The sequence below is a fragment of the Pleuronectes platessa genome, chromosome 5 (assembly GCF_947347685.1).
Source record: "Pleuronectes platessa chromosome 5, fPlePla1.1, whole genome shotgun sequence".
Classification (NCBI taxonomy): Eukaryota; Metazoa; Chordata; class Actinopteri; order Pleuronectiformes; family Pleuronectidae; genus Pleuronectes; species Pleuronectes platessa.
The window spans coordinates 507,324-527,627 of NC_070630.1; the positions used below are offsets into that span (position 1 = coordinate 507,324).

A 20,304-nucleotide genomic window follows, 5' to 3' on the forward strand; every position below is an offset into this window, starting at 1 on the left:
GTCAACACAAAGAAAACAAAGACCAAACTCAGCAGAAAAAGGATCAACAGCTCCAGAAAGCACAGCTAACCATGATGCAGGCTGTGTCCACCCTGCATAGGCCAAGCAGACAAGATAACACTGATAGCAGAGCCAACTTCATTGAACCAGGAAGAGAGGGGCGGGGACATGGCCGTAGGAGAAGCTTCTCTTGACGACAGTAACTTGCCAGAATTGGAAGTGAAAGACACACATACATGCCACTGCAATGAAGTATCACACACACAACAGATCACACACAACTTTGTTAAGTACAATAGTGAGGCTTTTAAGAAAATGCCTCAACTCCATGTTAACGGTCACAAACTTAATTTCATGGTTGACTCTGGTGCCGGTTATTCTGTGGTTAGGACGTCAGATTTGCCCACATCCCCTGAGATGAGTGGTGGCTTTATATTCTCTCAAGGTGCCAGCAGTGCCATTGTAAAATAAAATTTCACAACCTCTCAAATGCGCCGCTCAGTTAGACAAATATCCCATAAAGTTTGAACATGATTTGCTATTGTCTGCTTGTTGTCCAATTAATCTATTAGGCAGAGATTTGATGATTGTGTTAGGCATCAATTTTGTATCCTCCCCTGATGGAGTGACAGTTACACACAATTCTTCATCACCCACCTTCACAATGTCCCAGACCACACATGAGCAGCTGTTTGTATATCGATGGCAACCTCCTATAAATGGCTCCACTGATCTGCTCTCCACGTCACACTCTTGTCACTCCTTTTTCAGATTTAATTCACACTGATTCATTGCACTGCACTTCACATGTGACACACACAGCAGATCATTTTTATGAAATCTCTGTTTTTGCCTTTTTCTGATGATTCTCTGAAAGTGTCCAATCTTTTTTGGTCTGGTCCCGAAGTGCAGCTGCCATCTCACTCACTGACCAGCAGGTGGCAGTGTTTCGCGTCTCGAATTCCAGCCCTCACATCTCGCTAACCAAGTCCCATGATGACCAGTGAAAGGACTTTGGCCCATTTGTCAGATCATGCCAGGCTGTCTTTGATTGGCAACCCACAACCACGCCTGTGTCAGTTCTGTCATTTTACCGGTACGGGCGGTGGACCAGGACCACGGCTCGTGGTGGGTCCTGGTGGGCGGCGGTGGACGGTGACTGAGGACTGGAGCGGCGTTCTGGTCTGGATGATGGATGGTGGTCCTGCTGGTTGCTCATCATGGACTGTGATTGCAGCGGGACTCCTTGGCATGTCATGTTGGGGTTGTCCTTCGGGATGCTTACCCTGATCAAGGCTGCTAGAGACTTTAATCTTTAATCTTGATGATTTTTTCCTACACGTGGCATCTATTGCACTTCTGTCCGTCCTGGGAGACGGATCCTCACATGTGTCTCTCTGAGGTTTCTATATATTTTTACCCTGTTAAAAGGGTTTTTAGTAGTTTTCCTGACTCTTGTTGAGGGTTAAGGACAGAGGATGTCTCACCCTGTTGAAGCCCTATGAGACAAATTGTAATTTGTGAATATGGGCTATACAAATAAAATTTGATTGATTGATTGATTGATTTCTGTTTCTTTGTGTTTTCTGTTTCCTGTTTTATTTTGTAGTCTCTGTTCCATAAGTGTTGTTTCTGTCTTCACTTCCTGTCGTTGATTGTCGTCCCCAATCCTCATGTGTTTCACCTGTGTTTAATTGCCCCTGCCTTCCCTCTTGTATTTAAGCCTCAGAAAGGGTTCTGGTATGAGGGGTGGACGTTGGAGAGGGGGCATCCATAGCGGAAGCCTCGCTCTTCAGCAGCGTGCTCGGAGGCACCAGCCATCTCCGGCCATGATTGGGTCACAGTCAGTCCCTGCCCCGCGCCGTAGGGCCCCGGCAGACGTCCCTCTTCATGCGTCAGAGGTCCTTGTGTTACCCGCTCCAGTCCCTGTCCCCAACGGAGGGTCCCGCCAGATACCACTCTGGTTCCGCCGTCGGAGGTCCTCGCGGTGCCAGCTCCAGTCCCTGCTCCAGTCCCCGCTCCAGTCCCTGTCCCCGACGGAGGGTCCCGGCAGACGCCACTCTGGTTCTGGCGTTGGAGGTCTTCGCGGTGCCAGGTCCAGTCCCTGCTCCAGTCCCCGCTCCAGTCCCTGTCCCCGACGGAGGGTCCCGGCAGACGCCACTCTGGTTCCGCCGTCGGAGGTCCTCGCGGTGCCAGCTCCAGTCCCTGCTCCTGTCCCCGCTCCAGTCCTTGTCCCCGACGGAGGGTCCCGACAGACGCCACTCTGGTTCCTGCTTCAGACGTCTTCGCAGCCAGCTCCAGTCCCTGTTCCTGCCCCCGCTCCAGTCCCTGTCCCACGCCGGAGGGTCCCGGCAGACGCCACTCTGGTTCCGACGTCGGACGTCCTGATGGTGCCAGCTCCAGTTCCTGCCCCACGTCCGGGGCTGAGGTCGGAGCTCTTTCCCTCTGCCCCTGACCGGTCTTCGGGCCGCCCGCCTGAGGAGCTCCCGTGCTTGGCTCCTGACCGGCCTCTGGGCCGTCCACTGAAGCCCTTGTTCTCTGCCCTTGAGTGGCCATGGTGCCGCCCTCCAGAGCCTCAGAACTCTGTCCCTGAGCGGCCACGTCGCCGCCCCCCCAACCTCAGAACTCTGCCCTTGAGCGCCATGGTGCCGCCCCCCCGTGCCTCAGAACTTTGCCCTTGAGCAGTTCAGGTTTTGGTCCATCTTAGATCCGGCCCTTGAAGGGGGGGTACTGTCAGTTCTGTCATTTTTAGTTTGCTGATTTCAGTCTCTTTGTGTTTTCTGTTTCCTGTTTTATTTTGTAGTCTCTGTTCCTTGTGTGTGGCTTCTGTCTTCACTTCCTGTCGTTGATTGTCGTCCCCAATCCTCATGTTTTTCACCAGTGTTTAATTGCCCCTGCCTTCCCTCTGTGTATTTAAGCCTATGTGCTTCCTTTGTCCTCAGTCGGATCGCTTGGTCTTCTACCCGCTGTCGTCCATGGTACTGTCCTGAATTCCTGTCCTGCCTTGTCCTGGTCCCCTGAGCCTCTTCACTTTGAACCCCTCGTGTAAGCTTCCTTCGGTTTTAGTTTTTCCCCTTTAGTGCTCACGTTTGTTTTGTTTTGTTAAAAGAACTAGTTTAATTAAAATCACCTTTTGTTTTAAAATTCTGCATCTGGGTCCATCTCTTTCCACAGACCGTAACAGCCTGACATACTGTATTCACCCAGTCTGAGTGTATTTGATCTCAAATCATTCTCCAACCTTCTGTTCTCAAGCCACACACTCATTTGTTGTGACTGAAAATCACCTTCATCCTTATGCAACGTTGTCCAAAGTTTCTCCTTTACTTTCAGATCTGCCTGAAACACTGTGGGCAAAGGACAAATATGATGTGGGTGTCATCAGAAGCTGTGATCCAGTCAAAATCACTTTTGTACTGTTTTTTTAATCCTTTTTGCAGGCTGATGTGTAATTGTCCCCTGCCCTGATTCACCCGTCCGCACTCCACTGTTACCAGTTAAGAAGATCAGAGACAAAGGTCAACCTACTGAGTGGCAGTTTGTGCAGGATTTGAAGGCTGTGAATGACGCTGTAATTGATTCTAGGTCATGTCGTCACCAAAGATGGCAAATCCTTGTCTGATAAGAGAGTAGAAGCTATTGTTAACATGCCAAAACCCTTGACGAAGAAATAACTCATGTCATTCATCGGCACATGCTCTTTCTGTAGAATGTTCATTCCTGACTTTGCTCTTCTTGAAGCCCCTTTAGGTGCTCTGTACCACGGCAAATCACTCACTCCTCACGAACGTGTGGTTTGGACTTCAGAGGCAGACGAGGCATTTGTCACACTGAAGAAGACGCTGCAGCAATATCCCACTCTTGCTCTCCCTAACCTTGCTCTCCCTAACCCTGACAAACCTTTTGTCAGGCTGTGGTTGAGAGAGACATTACATCACATGTCAATTGGCTGACGCTTTTGTCCAAAGCGACTTACAATTAGTACACTCAACATTCATGAGGGGCCATTTAGGGTTCAGTATCCTGCCAAGGACACTTCGGCATGCAGATGGGACAGAGTGGGGTTTGAACCGGCAACCTTCTTGTTGGAGAACCATCACTCTAACCACACCGCCCATGTTGCCCGTTGCATGACAACCGTCCTCCTTCAGTCTCATGATGACAACTATCAACCTGTCGCCTACTTCTCCACCAAACTTGATCCGGTGGCAGCTAGCCTTCCATGTTTACCTGCAGTGACCGTCCTTACGAGACATAGTAGTTCACTCTGACTTGACACTCCTTGTTACTCATGCTGTGTCTCTCATTCTTACAGAACGGAAGACCTCACATCTCTCGGCTGCTCGCTGGTTGTGGTATCCCACTATTCTTCTTGACATGCCCAACATCACAGTGAAACAGACACAGCGGCTAAAGCTGCAGCTCGCTTACCACCTCCTCTTTCTCACACACAAGCAGCTGCACTCACATCTGACTCCTCCTCTCTCTGCAGTACAGTCCACTGCTGCTCCTCCTGACATCTCCCTATGGAGGACGTCCGGTGCTATGTTCCGAGCTGGTGTGACGTATGGTCCTAACGACAAACCCTGTTTGCCAAAACTTTTCTTTCCCCATTATGCTAAGTTATCTTATGGCAAAGATCACACATCTAAAATGGGGATGTTATCTATGATCACAGAACATTGGTTTACGAAAGGTTTCTCCACCTATGCTCAAAAATACTGTCAGGCATGCGTAATCTGCGCCACACACAATGTTGGCAGGCCAGTGGCTGTAACCAGCCAGGCAGCACACCCACCACCTACTCAACCTTTTGAACATCTGATGATGGACTTCATAGAGTTGTCACCATCAGTAGGTAAATCTCACTGTTTAGTCATGGTCGACATGTGGTCAAAATGGGTTGAAGCTTTTCCTGCCTCAAAACAAACTGCAAGTGTGGTCACCAAAGTATTAAGAGACATTATTCCACATTGGGGAATTCCTAGCAGACACTTCGTAAACGAAGGTGTCAAACAACTCGGTTCTCATCTCGGTATGGATGAGCGAACACACTGTGCATATCATCCAGCCAGTGGTGGAGCTGTGGAACGAGAGAACAGCACACTCACAACTAAACTTGCAAAGTGCTGTGAAGACACAGGTCTTGCACGGACAAAAGTCCTGCCTCTGGTGCTGATGTACATGAGGATGAGAACCAACCAGGTCTAACCTTTCACCTTATGAGATTCTTTTTGCAACTCCTCCCCACATTGGTGTGGCTCCTCAGTCTCCGCTTCCTCCATTAGCACCGGTTCCCCTCAAGGCTGTGTTCTTTCACCTCTTCTCTTCTCCCTGTATACCAACAGCTGCACCTCCAGTCACCTGTCCGTCAAACTCCTTAAGGTCGCGGATGACACCACCCTCATTGGGCTCATATCTGATGGGGATGAGTCCGCCTACAGGTGGGAGATTGACCATCTGGTGACCTGGTGTGACTGGAACAACCTGGAGCTCAACACTCTGAAAACAGTGGAGATGGTTGTGGACTTCAGAAGGAACCAAGCCCCCCCCCCCCCCCCCCCGTCACTGCGGAGTCCTTCCGCTTCCTGGGCACCATCATCTCCCAGGACCTCAAATGGGAGCTGAACATCAGCTCCATCACCAAAAGAGGTCAGCAGAGGATGTACTTCCTGCGGCAGCTGAAGAAGTTCAACCTGCCAAAGACAATGATGGTGCACTTCTACACCTGCACCATCGAGTCCATCCTCACCTCCTCCATCACCATCTGGTTCGCTGCTGCCACTGCCAACGACAAAAGGAGGCTGCAGCGGATCATCCGTTCTGCTGAGAAGGTGATCGGCTGCAATCTGCCATCTCTACAGGACCTGTTGCCTCTAGGACCCTGAGGCGTGCAGGTAAGATTGTGGCTGATCCCTCCCACCCAGGTCACAAACTATTTGAGGTTCTTCCCTCGGGCAGGAGGCTGCGGTCCATCAGGACCAGAACCTCCCGCCACAAGACCAGCTTCTTCCCGGCTGCAGTTGGCCTCATAAACAAGGCCCGGGACCCCCACCTGACTCGGACTTTTATTCCGCCCCCACACCTTGAGGATGAGTTAAATTAACACATTACATCATATCCTATTATATTATACTGCATTACATTGCATATTGCAATCGGACACTGTTTACTATTTTGCATTTTGCATATCACTTTTTACTTCACTTTTTACATCTTTTATCTTTTATATATTTTTATTCAGAAATGTTTGTCAAAATAAATGTTACTTTGTATAGATATTGGAAAAAAGTGAGTAAATAAGAAGTAAACAGTGAGTAAATATTTACTGGTTTTCTATTTTTTATTGCTTTTCCTATGTATGTTGTATTTATTGCGTTTTTATGTTATTGCGTTTTCATGTTTCTATGTTAATTGTAAGCACCAATTACCAGAGCAAATTCCTTGTAGGTGTAAACCTACTTGGCAATAAAATACTTCTGATTCTGATTCTGATCCACAGACTTGTGTGATGATGACATATTGTGCTAACCTAACTTTGTCTCTTTCAGACATCAGAATACACAGGTGACCTCCCCCCTTCCTCATCCAGCTACTGAACCACTTCACAACCTCCAGCCAGGCGACTTTGTGGTGTTCAAGGACTTCCGGAGAAAGAATTGGCGCTCACGCAGGTGGCAAGGGCCTCACCAGATACTGCTCACAACCTACACAGCAGTGAAAGTTGCTGAAAGAGCCACCTGGATCCACGCCAGCCACTGCAAACGAGTTCCAGCTCCATCGGACCAGCTGATGCCTTCAACTGAAAACACACACACACTGATACTCCCACTGATTGAGAAGCAGCGAGAGATGTGTATGATTAACCACACAACCGTTCTGCCACAACACAGAAGAAATCTGCCTGACAACTGAGACGATGGACAGGCCACAGCCATGGCATCCATTTTGACATCTAGGGTTGTGTGGCCTCAGAGGCTTACTGTGTGTGTTATCCATGATCTCTTTGATTATTGTTTTGAACATTATTTTGTCTAGACACACTTCTGTGAAAGTCTCTGATTTAACAAACTCCTCTTTTCCTGCAGTGTCCTCTAGGAACCATCCAGCACATGTAAATTTGACAAGACACGAGAAGTGATTCAGCTCCCCTTGATCCGTCACTTGTCCCCCCCCCCCTCCATGGACACTGACAGCAGAGACGGTTCTGATGACTTAAGACTAGTTTTTTTAGGTTAGTTTCTCCCCCCAGCTTGTTTGTGTTTCTTAGTGATTTCACTAGAAAAAAACAGCTACTGCAATTAATCCTTTCAACTTCATATTTTATGATGCATTAATTTAAATCTCTATGAATGTTTAAGGTTGATGTGAGTTACTTTATGAAGTTTGTACATTTTTTTTGAGGGTTAAGGACAGAGGATGTCACACAATGTTAAAGCCCTATGAGACAAATTGTGATTTGTGAATATGGGCTATACAAATAAAATTTGGTTGTTTTATTTATTAATCAATTTAACTTCGTAAGATGAATTTTAGAAGATTTTACTGGATATTTTCAACCTTAGATATAACATGTTGACATTTAACGTTTTATTACATGTTAATATGAGTTACTTTTGCCAATCAATACAGTGTCAATGAAGTCCATCAATCAATGAGATGATGATGATGTTTGACCTGATTTTCTTCAATTTTTTCATTTTAAATGCTGCTCATTGCAAGAGAATAACTTCTTTTCTTTCCACAAAAACAGCAGCGGCTACCAATTGTGGCCTCATTGCCAGTGACCCTGTATGTAGGCGGAGTACCAGGATAGCAGACTCGTCGATTTTCTTCTATGATTTGATGTTTGTTGTGATCATATTTTTACTGAAGATCAAAGGGGGTATGAAAGGGTAGAGTTTGCTACAGAGGACGGACACAGCAGATAGACACAGAGGAGGATTTCATGTCTTTTTTCATATTACGTTTTATGAAACGCCTCTTTGTATAAGTTCTGGCTTTTTTGAACTTGCGGCCAGTTTTTCCACTTTGAGTACCCGTGCTTGTTGTGTAAACTCTGCAGAGCTCATTATTATAAAGACTCAAAGACTTTTAATTTTGTTAGGGTTAGCTCCAGCGCCCCCTAAAGGCTGGTTTCTATACTGCTGATGTGATGTTTACATTGCAGCAGCCAATCAGACTGGTTGATCTGCACAGCTGCACAACTCATTCTTCTCTGATGTCCTCATGTGTCTCTGAGGGAGCGGTAGTGGCCTAGAGGATAGAGTGGTCGTTCTCTAACAAGAGGTTGCCGGTTCAATCCCCACTCTTCCCCATCTGCATGCCGAAGTGTCCTTGGCAAGATACTGAGCCCCTAAATGGCCCCTCATAAATGTTGAGTGTTCTAATTGTAAGTCGCTTTGGACAAAAGCGTCAGTCACATGACATGTGATGTAATGCAGCCGTTCTCAAACTGAAGAAGCCAAACCTGTCATCACAATACGATCCATACACAAGACGTCAATCAAATATTTCCATACATATTCTTTGTTTCATAGCCAGAGTAGTTGTATATGAACATGGCATATGCAGTGCAAATCCAATAACGTCCGTCTCACATGTCCATAAACTGAGGTAACACTGGATCTCCTCCAGCCTGAGTGACCCGGTAGTTCCTCTGGATAAACTGGACATCGAATCACACATTGCTCAAACGTGTTTTCACGTGTCACTCACCTGATGAGAGGGAGGATGTTGTCAAGGTTCTGATGTCCGACTGAATGGAAGTCAACGTCAGGCGGAGACCAGGCCCAGCATCCAGTCTGTTCCTGTCCTTTGTCTTTAAGCCACAAGGGCTGAACATCCAGTCTCACACAGGTAAGTTGTGGCAAAAGGCATGAGAACCGTCAACGTCTTCGGAGACACATCAGTATACTCCAAGTACACATGTGTCCAGAACTGTGTCAGTTGCGTCTGTGCAAAGATCAGCTTCAAAGACGTATCACAAGAAGATCCACAAGTCTTTCCTTCTCCCTGGAACTGAGACCTGCAATAACAGTTCTGGATCCTGCTTATCTGCTCGCTGAGTGCAGGGACATGTCTCCGGAGCTGCGTCCTCAGGGTCCACAGGTGCTGCTCGATGACACAGGCCTCTCCTCTTTGTTGGGAAACTCACACCGGTGGTCAAAGGACTGGTAGTTTTTCTGGACCACTCTTCTGTCCCATAGCTCGAGCTTCCTTCTCGTGGCCTCTATCTGTCCGGACAGGAAACAGGGTCAAGGCTTTTCCTTGGAGGGACAGCTTGAGGAAACTCCCACAGCCAATCGAAGTCCCAGAATCGATCTGACAGTTCAAGTTCCCGACCTCGTCACTCAGTTCAGCACTCGACTGCTTCAGTCACATTTTATCGCTGATTATTCAGGGACATTAATATCAGTAGTTTTTTATGAAGATTGCTAAAGTGGAGGACCAGCTCAAATCTCTGAGGAAACCCTGACAGTCATGTTGTCTGAACACTGTTCAGCTCAGTAAAAGACGATAATCGTGTTGCACTGATCAATCGCTGTCAGTGATTCAGTCTGAAGAGAATATGAATTTGAGAATGAATTCCATGTCAGAGGCAGAGTCTTTGGTCTGAGTTGCAACGTGAAGTGGGTTGTGATGACGTGGGACGGTCTCGGGGGACGTTCCTGTTGTTAAAGGCTCGTTGAGAAGTGCAGTCGACTGCAGCTCGTTCTGTCGGCTGCTTGTTAAACAGACGTCTGAGTGAGTTCAGCTGCATGTTCACGTGTTTGTGACGCGATGTCGAGGAGCTTGTGTTGCTTCAGTGTCAGAAGGAATGAAAACAAAGGTGTTGTTTGTGTTCAGTGAACCAAAGGATTTCAGTTCTTTGGGGGGTTAATGTTTTCAATATTTCTAAACAGTTTTTACACTGAAAACGAAAACAATGCTGAATTCAACGTCATCAACTTCATCCTACTTTGTTCTTGAGGCTTATTTACAAGTGGGAACTTTGAGATACTTGTTCTTCATGTTGACTGCAGTGATTTACGTGTTCATCCTGATTTCCAACACGTCTCTGATTGTAGTTATCTGTATGAACAGAAGTCTCCATGAACCTATGTACGTGTTCCTGTGCAGCCTGTTTGTAAATGAACTGTATGGTAGCACAGGGCTGTTTCCTCTGCTCCTGCTCCAGATCCTCTCAGACGTTCACACTATTTCTCGTCCTCTTTGTTTCCTGCAGATCTTCTGTGTTTATTCTTACGGAAGTGTCGAATTTACTAATTTAGCCGTGATGTCTTATGACCGATATCTGGCCATCTGTTGTCCTCTGCAGTACAACACACGTATGACGGTGAACAAAGCAGTCACCTTCATTATTGTGCTCTGGTTTTACTCTTTTGTGAAGTTTCTGGTTACGCTATCGTTGAACATCCGTTTGCCTCTTTGTGGAAACGTCTTGGACAGTTTGTATTGTCATAACTTCCTTGTGGTGAAGTTAGCGTGTTCCGACACCACAGTGAACAACATCTACGGACTGTTTGGAGTTGTTCTGACCGTCTTAGTTCCTCTGCTTCCGATCCTGTTCTCCTACATGAAGATTCTCAAAGTTTGTTTCTCTGGTTCCAAACAGACGAGACAGAAAGCTGTCAGTACCTGCACCCCCCACCTGGTGTCGCTGCTCAACTTCTCTTTCGGCTGTTGCTTTGAGATCCTGCGCAGCAGGTTTGATGTGAGCAGCGTCTCCACTGAGCTGCAGATCATCTTGTCTCTGTACTTCCTCATCATTCAGCCGCTGCTCAGTCCCATCATGTTCGGAATGCAGATGTCAAAAATACGACAAACGTATAAACGTCTGTTCTGTTCTAAAGTCACGACGGTGTCTGCTCACGAGAATCAGTGACAGCAGATAATTCACAACATTGCAGCAGATTAAACACCTGACATGTTAGAGACGTGTTATGTTTTAATATGAACTTTATGGAACACGTCAGGGAACAGATGAGCTGGACGACGTCTGAAGCCTCACTTCTCAGTCACGTGATGGAACATGTGTGTCCGGGGTTAAAGGTCATCTTCATCTTTGAGAACATCTACTTGTGTGTGTTTACGTTTCCTCTGTGAGAAGAGTAGGACAAATTATAGCGTCTTTATTTATTTTTCTATTTTCTATCTTTATTCTTTTGTTAGATGATACTGTAACAAAAGGCCGGGTCCATCTTGAACTGTAATCTGTGATGATCATCTGTTCATTCATGAAGCTCTGATCCTCCAGGATCTTCTGTGTTTGGTGAATCTGAAGCCGTTTGACAGAGCTTCTGAAGTTAGAGAGCTTCACAGCGTCTGCACGTCAGCTTCACTCACTACAGGTGGATTCAGAAACATCTGGGAGATGAAGAGGAGGGATGTGCGTCACCTCAGCAAAATGTAAACGTCACAGACAAAGTGTTGGAAATATTTCACCAATTTTTCCGTTGATTCTATAAATAAATTGGAAATAAAACAACATTACAAATTGTCTTTTCACTTTGTTATCACGGAGTTTTCACTTCAGACTGAGGAAGAAAAAATTATGTGAAGGTTGTTTAGGTTCTGAAAACTTCCTGAATGAAGTTTGTATGTTTATAGTCAAGAAATATCGTAATGTACAAAAATATCATGGTTATGACATTATATAATAATATATTAATGACACATATGATCATCTAATGTTAACGATACATGTGAATCATGTTTGATAATATGTTAATGACATCTTGTCATGAGCAGCATGTTGTGTACTTCACGTGACACGTATGACGTGTGTCTGTTCTAATAAAGCAGCAGTTCTAAGTTCAGTCAGTGCTTCGGTCTGCAGGAGACGTGTAACGTGTTCGTGGCGTCACTCCACATGTATGTTGACTGAGTGAGGAGGACAGACATGTTTCCGTCTCGTGTCTTTTTAATAGTAAACAATGTTGTCAGAGTGAAGCTCAGTAAACATGAAGGTAACACGCGTGTTGTTCAGGGAGGTTAATTAAAGCAGAAGGTTTAGAACATGAGAGTGTTTGATAAACTGTTGTTGTTCTTTTATCAACTCAAACCAGAAACATGATCAATTCAACTTCATCATATTTTATCTTCAGCACTTATTTACAAGTGGGAACTTTGAGATACTTGTTCTTCATGTTGACTGCAGTGATTTACGTGTTCATCCTGATTTCCAACACGTCTCTGATTGTAGTTATCTGTATGAACAGAAGTCTCCATGAACCTATGTACGTGTTCCTGTGCAGCCTGTTTGTAAATGAACTGTATGGTAGCACAGGGCTGTTTCCTCTCCTCCTGCTCCAGATCCTCTCAGACGTTCACACTATTTCTCGTCCTCTTTGCTTCCTGCAGATCTTCTGTTTGTACACGTATGTGAATGTGGAGTTTTGTAATTTAGCCGTGATGTCGTACGACAGATATCTGGCCATCTGTTGTCCTCTGCAGTACAACACACGTATGACGGTGAACAAAGCAGTCACCTTCATTACTGTGCTCTGGTTTTACTCTTTTGTGAAGTTTCTGGTTACGCTATCGTTGAACATCCGTTAGCCTCTTTGTGGAAACGTCTTGGACAGTTTGTATTGTCAAAACTTCCTTGTGGTGAAGTTAGCGTGTTCCGACACCACAGTGAACAACATCTACGGACTGTTCATTGTTTTTATAACCGTCTTAGTTCCTCTGCTTCCGATCCTGTTCTCCTACACGAAGATTCTCAAAGTTTGTTTCTCTGGTTCCAAACAGACGAGACAGAAAGCCGTCAGTACCTGCACCCCCCACCTGGTGTCGCTGCTCAACTTCTCTTTCGGCTGTTTGTTTGAGACTCTTCATAGCAGGTTTGATATGAGCACGTTTCCCTCTGAGCTCAGAATCTTCCTGTCTCTGTATTTTCTCATCATTCAGCCGCTGTTGACTCCTCTCATGTTCGGACTGCAGATGTCAACGATACGAAACGCCTGGAAACTCCTCATCTGCGCTCAGACGTCACAGGGATTTTGAACAACTTTAACAAACGTGTTGATGAACGACGCCGATTTAAATTAAAGCTCATTTACACTTCAATGTTTGTTATTTCATGATTCAGCCTCAGACGTTTTAATCAGAAGCTTCATGATCTTTAGCTTTAGCGCGTCTCTCATCCTGAAACTGTGACTCAGTGTTTCAGTGTTAATCTCAGACTTCATAAAACAATACGAAAGATTGTTGGAAAAGCAAATAGAATGCATCTCCCACAATGCATCTCTTCCCAACAGTAACCTTTTCCTGATTAAGTTTATTGGCCATGTGTCTAAGAACTGTGAATTAATCTATATATATAAAATATAAATGTAGACTATATGTAAACTAGAACATCCCTTTAACAACAGTCTCCTTATGAACACATTGAAATTCACTCGAGTGTCATTGGATCAAATCAAACTGATGAATATCAGTCTGATACTTTTCATCATTATTGTTTTATGTCACAAAAGGTAAAGAAAGAGATCATTGATTCCTGGATCCGCCCCCTGATCCAGATCTGCATCCAAATTTAACGAGTTCCTCTGTGACCCGAAAACCTTCCTGCACAGGTTCACTGGACATTTCTCCAGACGAACGATATGAAAACAAAGAGACAAAGACATGAAACTAACTTTCAAAAGTCCAAACTCTCCAACAAAGTGTTTTCACTGCAAACCCAGAGAACCAGGTTCAGTTTGATCCAGACCCAGAACTCCTCCTCTGCTCTGAGGAACCTTTCACATTCTGTATATGGATATAAAAGTTCATATGTATTTATGTACATTCATAAACTGATTTAATAATGTTTTCATCATAGCCTGAGCATCGTCACAGTGACACAAGCAATTCCCGTTTTTTCTAGAAACACTGGGACGAAAGCCTGTATGTGTTTTAATAATCATTTATCATTTGGATTTATGAGCTGCTGTGATTTATGAATATTTTGTTGCTTGTATTGTATTGTTTATATAAAGATATGGATGCTTTTTGTTTATTAACATTATTCAAAACAACTCAATAAAAAGAAAACATTCATCAACAAATACTAAGAAAATAAATATGATTTCTTATGTAAAGTATAAACATCTTTTCTTCATTGTTTCTTTTGTAAATCACATTTCATTGAGCTGATGCTTTTATTCAGAGAGACTCACAATGAATTCATCATGAGGGAACAGCCCAGAACAACAAGAATCAAAAAGGTAACATTTGCTTCAAGAGGCCGTTGTTGAGTGACAGCTGTGCCTCGCAGTGAGGGAGCAGCTGATTGGTCGATGCAGAGCGGAGTGGACGGGTTGTGAGGTTTGACCAGGTCCTGGATGTGCACTGGAACCGACTTATTCTTCTGCTGATCTTTAAGAGAACTTCCTTCTCAGTCTGAGCCACTGAGGCCGAAGATCCATCAGAGTTCACCTCAGTCTGTGAGTCTCGTCTCATTAATGATTATTTATTCATTATTTATTAATTAATCATTTTATTGATCCGAAAAATCACAAAAGTTATTTTCCACAAATCTGATGGATACATATAAAAAACATTAAATAAGCTCATTTTTAGCTCCCGTGCTTGTTGTGTAAACTCTGCAGAGCTTATTATTATAAAGACTCAAAAGCAACTCCAGTCGGAGAATTCATTATTTCAACTCACAAGATGAATTCCATCACAAACTTGGCGTCATGAACAGGATCCCTTGAAAGATCGTCTGGACCTGAGAAGTCTTCGGTGGGTGGCCACCCAGGAGAGAAACAAATCTTCTGCCTCCACCTCCAACAGTGAAGAGACGCGAGGACCGAAGTGACTGGGGCTCCAGACCTTCTTCAAAGACCTCTCCTTGGTCATCTTATATCCGGTGAGGTGTTGAAATTCTGATTTTCACAACTGTTTAGATGATTTCTCAAATACGAAATCAAACATAAGAAATAACATATTTAAAAGATTTTATCTGGAATGGGTGTATTGGTCGTTCTCTCTGGATTATTGTGGATTATTAATGTTAATCTGACCCATTTTGTGGCAATCATCCTAGTTGAAGGCATTTCTCCTGTTTTGCCAGAGAAAGAAACAAGGATTCGTGGAGACGTCCGCATCTTAAATTAGAATGTTGTGAAAATTGTGGATGAGTATGATTTCATAGACCCGATAGGATTGGGAAGTCAAGATCTTCATAGCCCGTATTGTGGACGTTATGGTTTCAAGACACGGACGGGAAAGTGTGACATTTTTCCAGTATGGTCCAGAGACTTTGCTTTTCCTCACAACGGGTCATTCAGTGTTGAAAAAACTAAACTTTTAAGAGAGAAACTCCTCGAGAAACAGGTAAAAAAATGTCAAGGTCACAATATGGAAAGACAGAAGATAATAAGAAGTGTCTTGAAATGTGGGAAGAAAAGGCAGAGTGTATGGACAGAATAAAACATTTAAAAACAGATTGTTGACAAGAAGGAAACTGAGAATGTTGAAAAGAAAGTTGAAAAGTAATCATATAGATCTCTGTATTCTCCCCTTACAGGGTGTGGCAGTCCTCTTCTCAACGCCTTTCTCCTCACCAACGACATGATGCGGTTAATGTAGCATACGTAAACGCTCTCAACACACTCCGCAACGCCCTGGGGACCGCCTTCCCCAATAAAATGTACATGTCAAAAAGAACGGGATGCAAACAATAACCAGATGAAACCGTAGGAGATTTCCTCACATGTCTGACCGTCCTGTTTAATCAACACAGCAGCATCCCCATGCCTGACAACATTGGCAACGATCCAGGGGCTTATGAAACACATCTGAAACAGCCCCCCCCCCCCCCCCCCCCCCCTACGGACAGACGTAGGCCTCACCTGCATCGGGCTTGAGGATGCTCGCTTGACAGAGGTCAGAAGTCATGCTGAACATGCTGCACGTCAACACAAAGAAAACAAAGACCAAACTCAGCAGAAAAAGGATCAACAGCTCCAGAAAGCACAGCTAACCATGATGCAGGCTGTGTCCACCCTGCATAGGCCAAGCAGACAAGATAACACTGATAGCAGAGCCAACTTCATTGAACCAGGAAGAGAGGGGCGGGGACATGGCCGTAGGAGAAGCTTCTCTTGACGACAGTAACTTGCCAGAATTGGAAGTGAAATACATACATACATGCCACTGCAATGAAGTATCAGCTAGCGTTACTAACCGCACACACACACACAACAGATCACACACAACTTTGTTAAGTACAATGGTGATGCTTTTAAGAAAATGCCTCAACTCCACGTTAACGGTCACAAACTTAATTTCATGGTTGACTCTGGTGCCGGTTATTCTGTGGTTAGGACGTCAGCTTTGCCCACATCCCCTGAGATGAGTGGTGGCTTTATATTCTCTCAAGGTGCCAGCAGTGCCATTGTAAAATAAAATTTCACAACCTCTCAAATGCGCCGCTCAGTTAGACAAATATCCCATAAAGTTTGAACATGATTTGTTGTTGTCTGCCTGTTGTCCAATTAATCTATTAGGCAGAGATTTGATGATTGTGTTAGGCCTCAATTTTGTATCCTCCCCTGATGGAGTGACAGTTACACACAATTCTTCATCACCCACCTTCACAATGTCCCAGACCACACATGAGCAGCTGTTTGTATATCGATGGCAACCTCCTATAAATGGCTCCACTGATCTGCTCTCCACGTCACACTCTTGTCACTCCTTTTTCAGATTTAATTCACACTGATTAATTGCACTGCACTTCACATGTGACACACACAGCAGATCATTTTTATGAAATCTCTGTTTTTGCCTTTTTCTGATGATTCTCTGAAAGTGTCAAATCTTTTTTGGTCTGGTCCCGAAGTGCAGCTGCCATCTCACTCACTGACCAGCAGGTGGCAGTGTTTAGCGTCTCGAATTCCAGCCCTCACATCTCGCTAACCAAGTCCCATGATGACCAGTGGCAGGACTTTGGCCCATTTGTCAGATCATGCCAGGCTGTCGTTGATTGGCAACCCACAACCACGCCTGTGTCAGGTCTGACATTTTACCGGTACGGGCGGTGGACCAGGACCGCGGCTCGTGGTGGGTCCTGGTGGGCGGCGGTGGACGGTGACTGAGGACTGGAGCGGCGGTCTGGTCTGGATGATGGATGGTGGTCCTGCTGGTTCCTTGGCATGTCATGTTGGGGTTGTCCTTCGGGATGCTTACCCTGATCAAGGCTGCTAGAGACTTTAATCTTTAATCTTGATGATTTTTTCCTACACGTGGCATCTATTGCACTTCTGTCCGTCCTGGGAGACGGATCCTCACATGTGTCTCTCTGAGGTTTCTATGTATTTTTACCCTGTTAAAAGGGTTTTTAGTAGTTTTTCCTTACTCTTGTTGAGGGTTAAGGACAGAGGATGTCACACCCTGTTAAAGCCCTATGAGATGAATTGTAATTTGTGAATATGGGCTATAGAAATAAAATTTGATTGATTGATTGATTGATTGATTGATTGATTGATTGATTGATTGATTGATTGATTGATTGATTGATTGATTGATTGATTGATTGATTTCAGTTTCTTTGTGTTATCTGTTTCCTGTTTTATTTTGTAGTCTCTGTTCCATAAGTGTTGTTTCTGTCTTCACTTCCTGTCGTTGATTGTCGTCCCCAATCCTGTGTTTCACCTGTGTTTAATTGCCCCTGCCTTCCCTCGTGTATTTAAGCCTCAGAAAGGGTTCTGGTATGAGGGGTGGACTTTGGAGAGGGGGCATCCACAGCGGAAGCCTCGCTCTTCAGCAGCGTGCTCGGAGGCACCAGCCATCTCCGGCCATGATTGGGTCACAGTCAGTCCCTGCCCCGCGCCGGAGGGCCCCGGCAGACGTCTCTCCTCTTCAGGCGTCAGAGGTCCTTGTGTTACCCGCTCCAGTCCCTGTCCCCAACGGAGGGTCCCGCCAGATGCCACTCTGGTTCCGCCGTCGGAAGTCCTCGCGGTGCCAGCTCCAGTCCCTGCTCCAGTCCCCGCTCAAGTCCCTGTCCCCGACGGAGGGTCCCGGCAGACGCCACTCTGGTTCCGGCGTCGGAGGTCTTCGCGGTGCCAGCTCCAGTCCCTGCTCCAGTCCCCGCTCCAGTCCCTGTCCCGCGCCGGAGGGTCCCGGGAGACGCCACTCTGGTTCCGACGTCGGAGGTCTTCGCGGTGCCAGCTCCAGTCCCTGTCCCGTGCCGGAGGGTCCCGGCAGACGCCACTCTGGTTCCTGCGTCAGAGGTCTTCACTTCCTGTCGTTGATTGTCGTCCCCAATCCTCATGTTTTTCACCTGTGTTTAATTGCCCCTGCCTTCCCTCTGTGTATTTAAGCCTATGTGCTTCCTTTGTCCTCAGTCGGATCGCTTGGTCTTCTACCCGCTGTCGTCCATGGTACTGTCCTGAATTCCTGTCCTGCCTTGTCCTGGTCCCCTGAGCCTCTTCACTTTGAACCCCTCGTGTAAGCTTCCTTCGGTTTTAGTTTTTCCCCTTTAGTGCTCACGTTTGTTTTGTTTTGTTAAAAGAACTAGTTTAATTAAAATCACCTTTTGTTTTAAAATTCTGCATCTGGGTCCATCTCCTTCCACAGACCGTAACAGCCTGACATACTGTATTCACCCAGTCTGAGTGCATTTGATCTCAAATCATTCTCCAACCTTCTGTTCTCAAGCCACACACTCATTTGTTGTGACTGAAAATCACCTTCATCCTTATGCAACGTTGTCCAAAGTTTCTCCTTTACTTTCAGATCTGCCTGAAACACTGTGGGCAAAGGACAAATGTGATGTGGGTGTCATCAGAAGCTGTGATCCAGTCAAAATCACTTTTGTACTGTTTTTTTAATCCTTTTTGCAGGCCGGTGTAATTGTCCCCTGCCCTGATTCACCCGTCCGCATTCCACTGTTCCTAGTTAATAAGATCAGCGACAAAGGTCAACCTACTGAGTGGCAGTTTGTGCAGGATTTGAAGGCTGTGAATGACGCTGTAATTGATTCTAGGTCATGTCGTCACCAAAGATGGCAAATCCTTGTCTGATAAGAGAGTAGAAGCTATTGTTAACATGCCAAAACCCTTGACGAAGAAACAACTCATGTCATTCATCGGCACATGCTCTTTCGGTAGAATGTTCATTCCTGACTTTGCTCTTCTTGAAGCCCCTTTAGGTGCTCTGTACCACGGCAAATCACTCACTCCTCATGAACGTGTGGTTTGGACTCCAGAGGCAGACGAGGCATTTGTCACACTGAAGAAGACGCTGCAGCAATATCCCACTCTTGCTCTCCCTAACCCTGACAAACCTTTTGTTCAAGCTGTGGATGAGAGAGACCGCTGCATGACTTCCGTCCTCCTTCAGTCTCATGATGACAACTATCAACCTGTCGCCTACTTCTCCACCAAACTTGTTTACATGCAGTGGCCGTCCTTACGAGACATAGTAGTTCACTCTGACTTGACACTCCTTGTTACTCATGCTGTGTCTCTCATTCTTACAGAACGGAAGACCTCACATCTCTCTGCTGCTCGCTGGTTGTGGTATCCCACTATTCTTCTTGACATGCCCAACATCACAGTGAAACCTTTTGAACATCTGATGATGGACTTCATAGAGTTATCACCATCAGTAGGTAAATCTCACTGTTTAGTGATGGTCGACATGTGGTCAAAATGGGTTGAAGCTTTTCCTGCCTCAAAACAAACTGCAAGTGTGGTCACCAAAGTATTAAGAGACATTATTCCACGTTGGGGAATTCCTAGCAGACACTTCGTAAACGAAGGTGTCAAACAACTCGGTTCTCATCTCGGTATGGATGAGCGAACACACTGTGCATATCATCCAGCCAGTGGTGGAGCTATGGAACGAGAGAACAGCACACTCACAACTAAACTTGCAAAGTGCTGTGAAGACACAGGTCTTGCATGGACAAAAGTCCTGCCTCTGGTGCTGATGTACATGAGGATGAGAACCAACCAGGTCTAACCTTTCACCTTATGAGATTCTTTTTGCAACTCCTCCCCACATTGGTGTGGCTCCTCAGTCTCCGCTTCCATCCACAGACTTGTTTGATGATGACATGTTGTCCTATTGTGCTAACCTAACTTCGTCTCTTTCAGACATCAGAATACACAGGTGACCTCCTCCCTTCCTCATCCAGCTACTGAACCACTTCACAACCTCCAGCCAGGCGACTTCGTGGTGGTCAAGGACTTCCGGAGAAAGAATTGGCGCTCACGCAGGTGGCAAGGGCCTCACCAGATACTGCTCACAACCTACACAGCAGTGAAAGTTGCTGAAAGAGCCACTTGGATCCACGCCAGC

General features: G+C 45.5%; 1 protein-coding gene and 1 pseudogene across 1 annotated transcript; both read left to right on the plus strand.

Moving 5' to 3' along the window:
* The first annotated feature begins 9,791 nt into the window (after window positions 1-9,791).
* Window positions 9,792-10,888, plus strand: LOC128440366 (olfactory receptor 11A1-like). The gene is made up of 2 exons (XM_053423052.1): window positions 9,792-9,810; window positions 9,906-10,888. Exon 2 carries the CDS (start codon window positions 9,929-9,931, stop codon window positions 10,886-10,888), a length of 960 nt encoding a protein of 319 aa, XP_053279027.1. The 5' UTR covers window positions 9,792-9,810; window positions 9,906-9,928.
* A 1,187-nt stretch (window positions 10,889-12,075) lies between these two features.
* LOC128440367 (olfactory receptor 1509-like) lies at window positions 12,076-13,011 on the plus strand (annotated as a pseudogene).
* Window positions 13,012-20,304: the final 7,293 nt, after the last annotated feature.

What these genes read in the sequence shown, in the direction of transcription:
- LOC128440366 (XM_053423052.1), top strand. Translation starts at nt 9,929, where the DNA reads ATGCTGAATTCAACGTCATCAACTTCATCCTACTTTGTTCTTGAGGCT.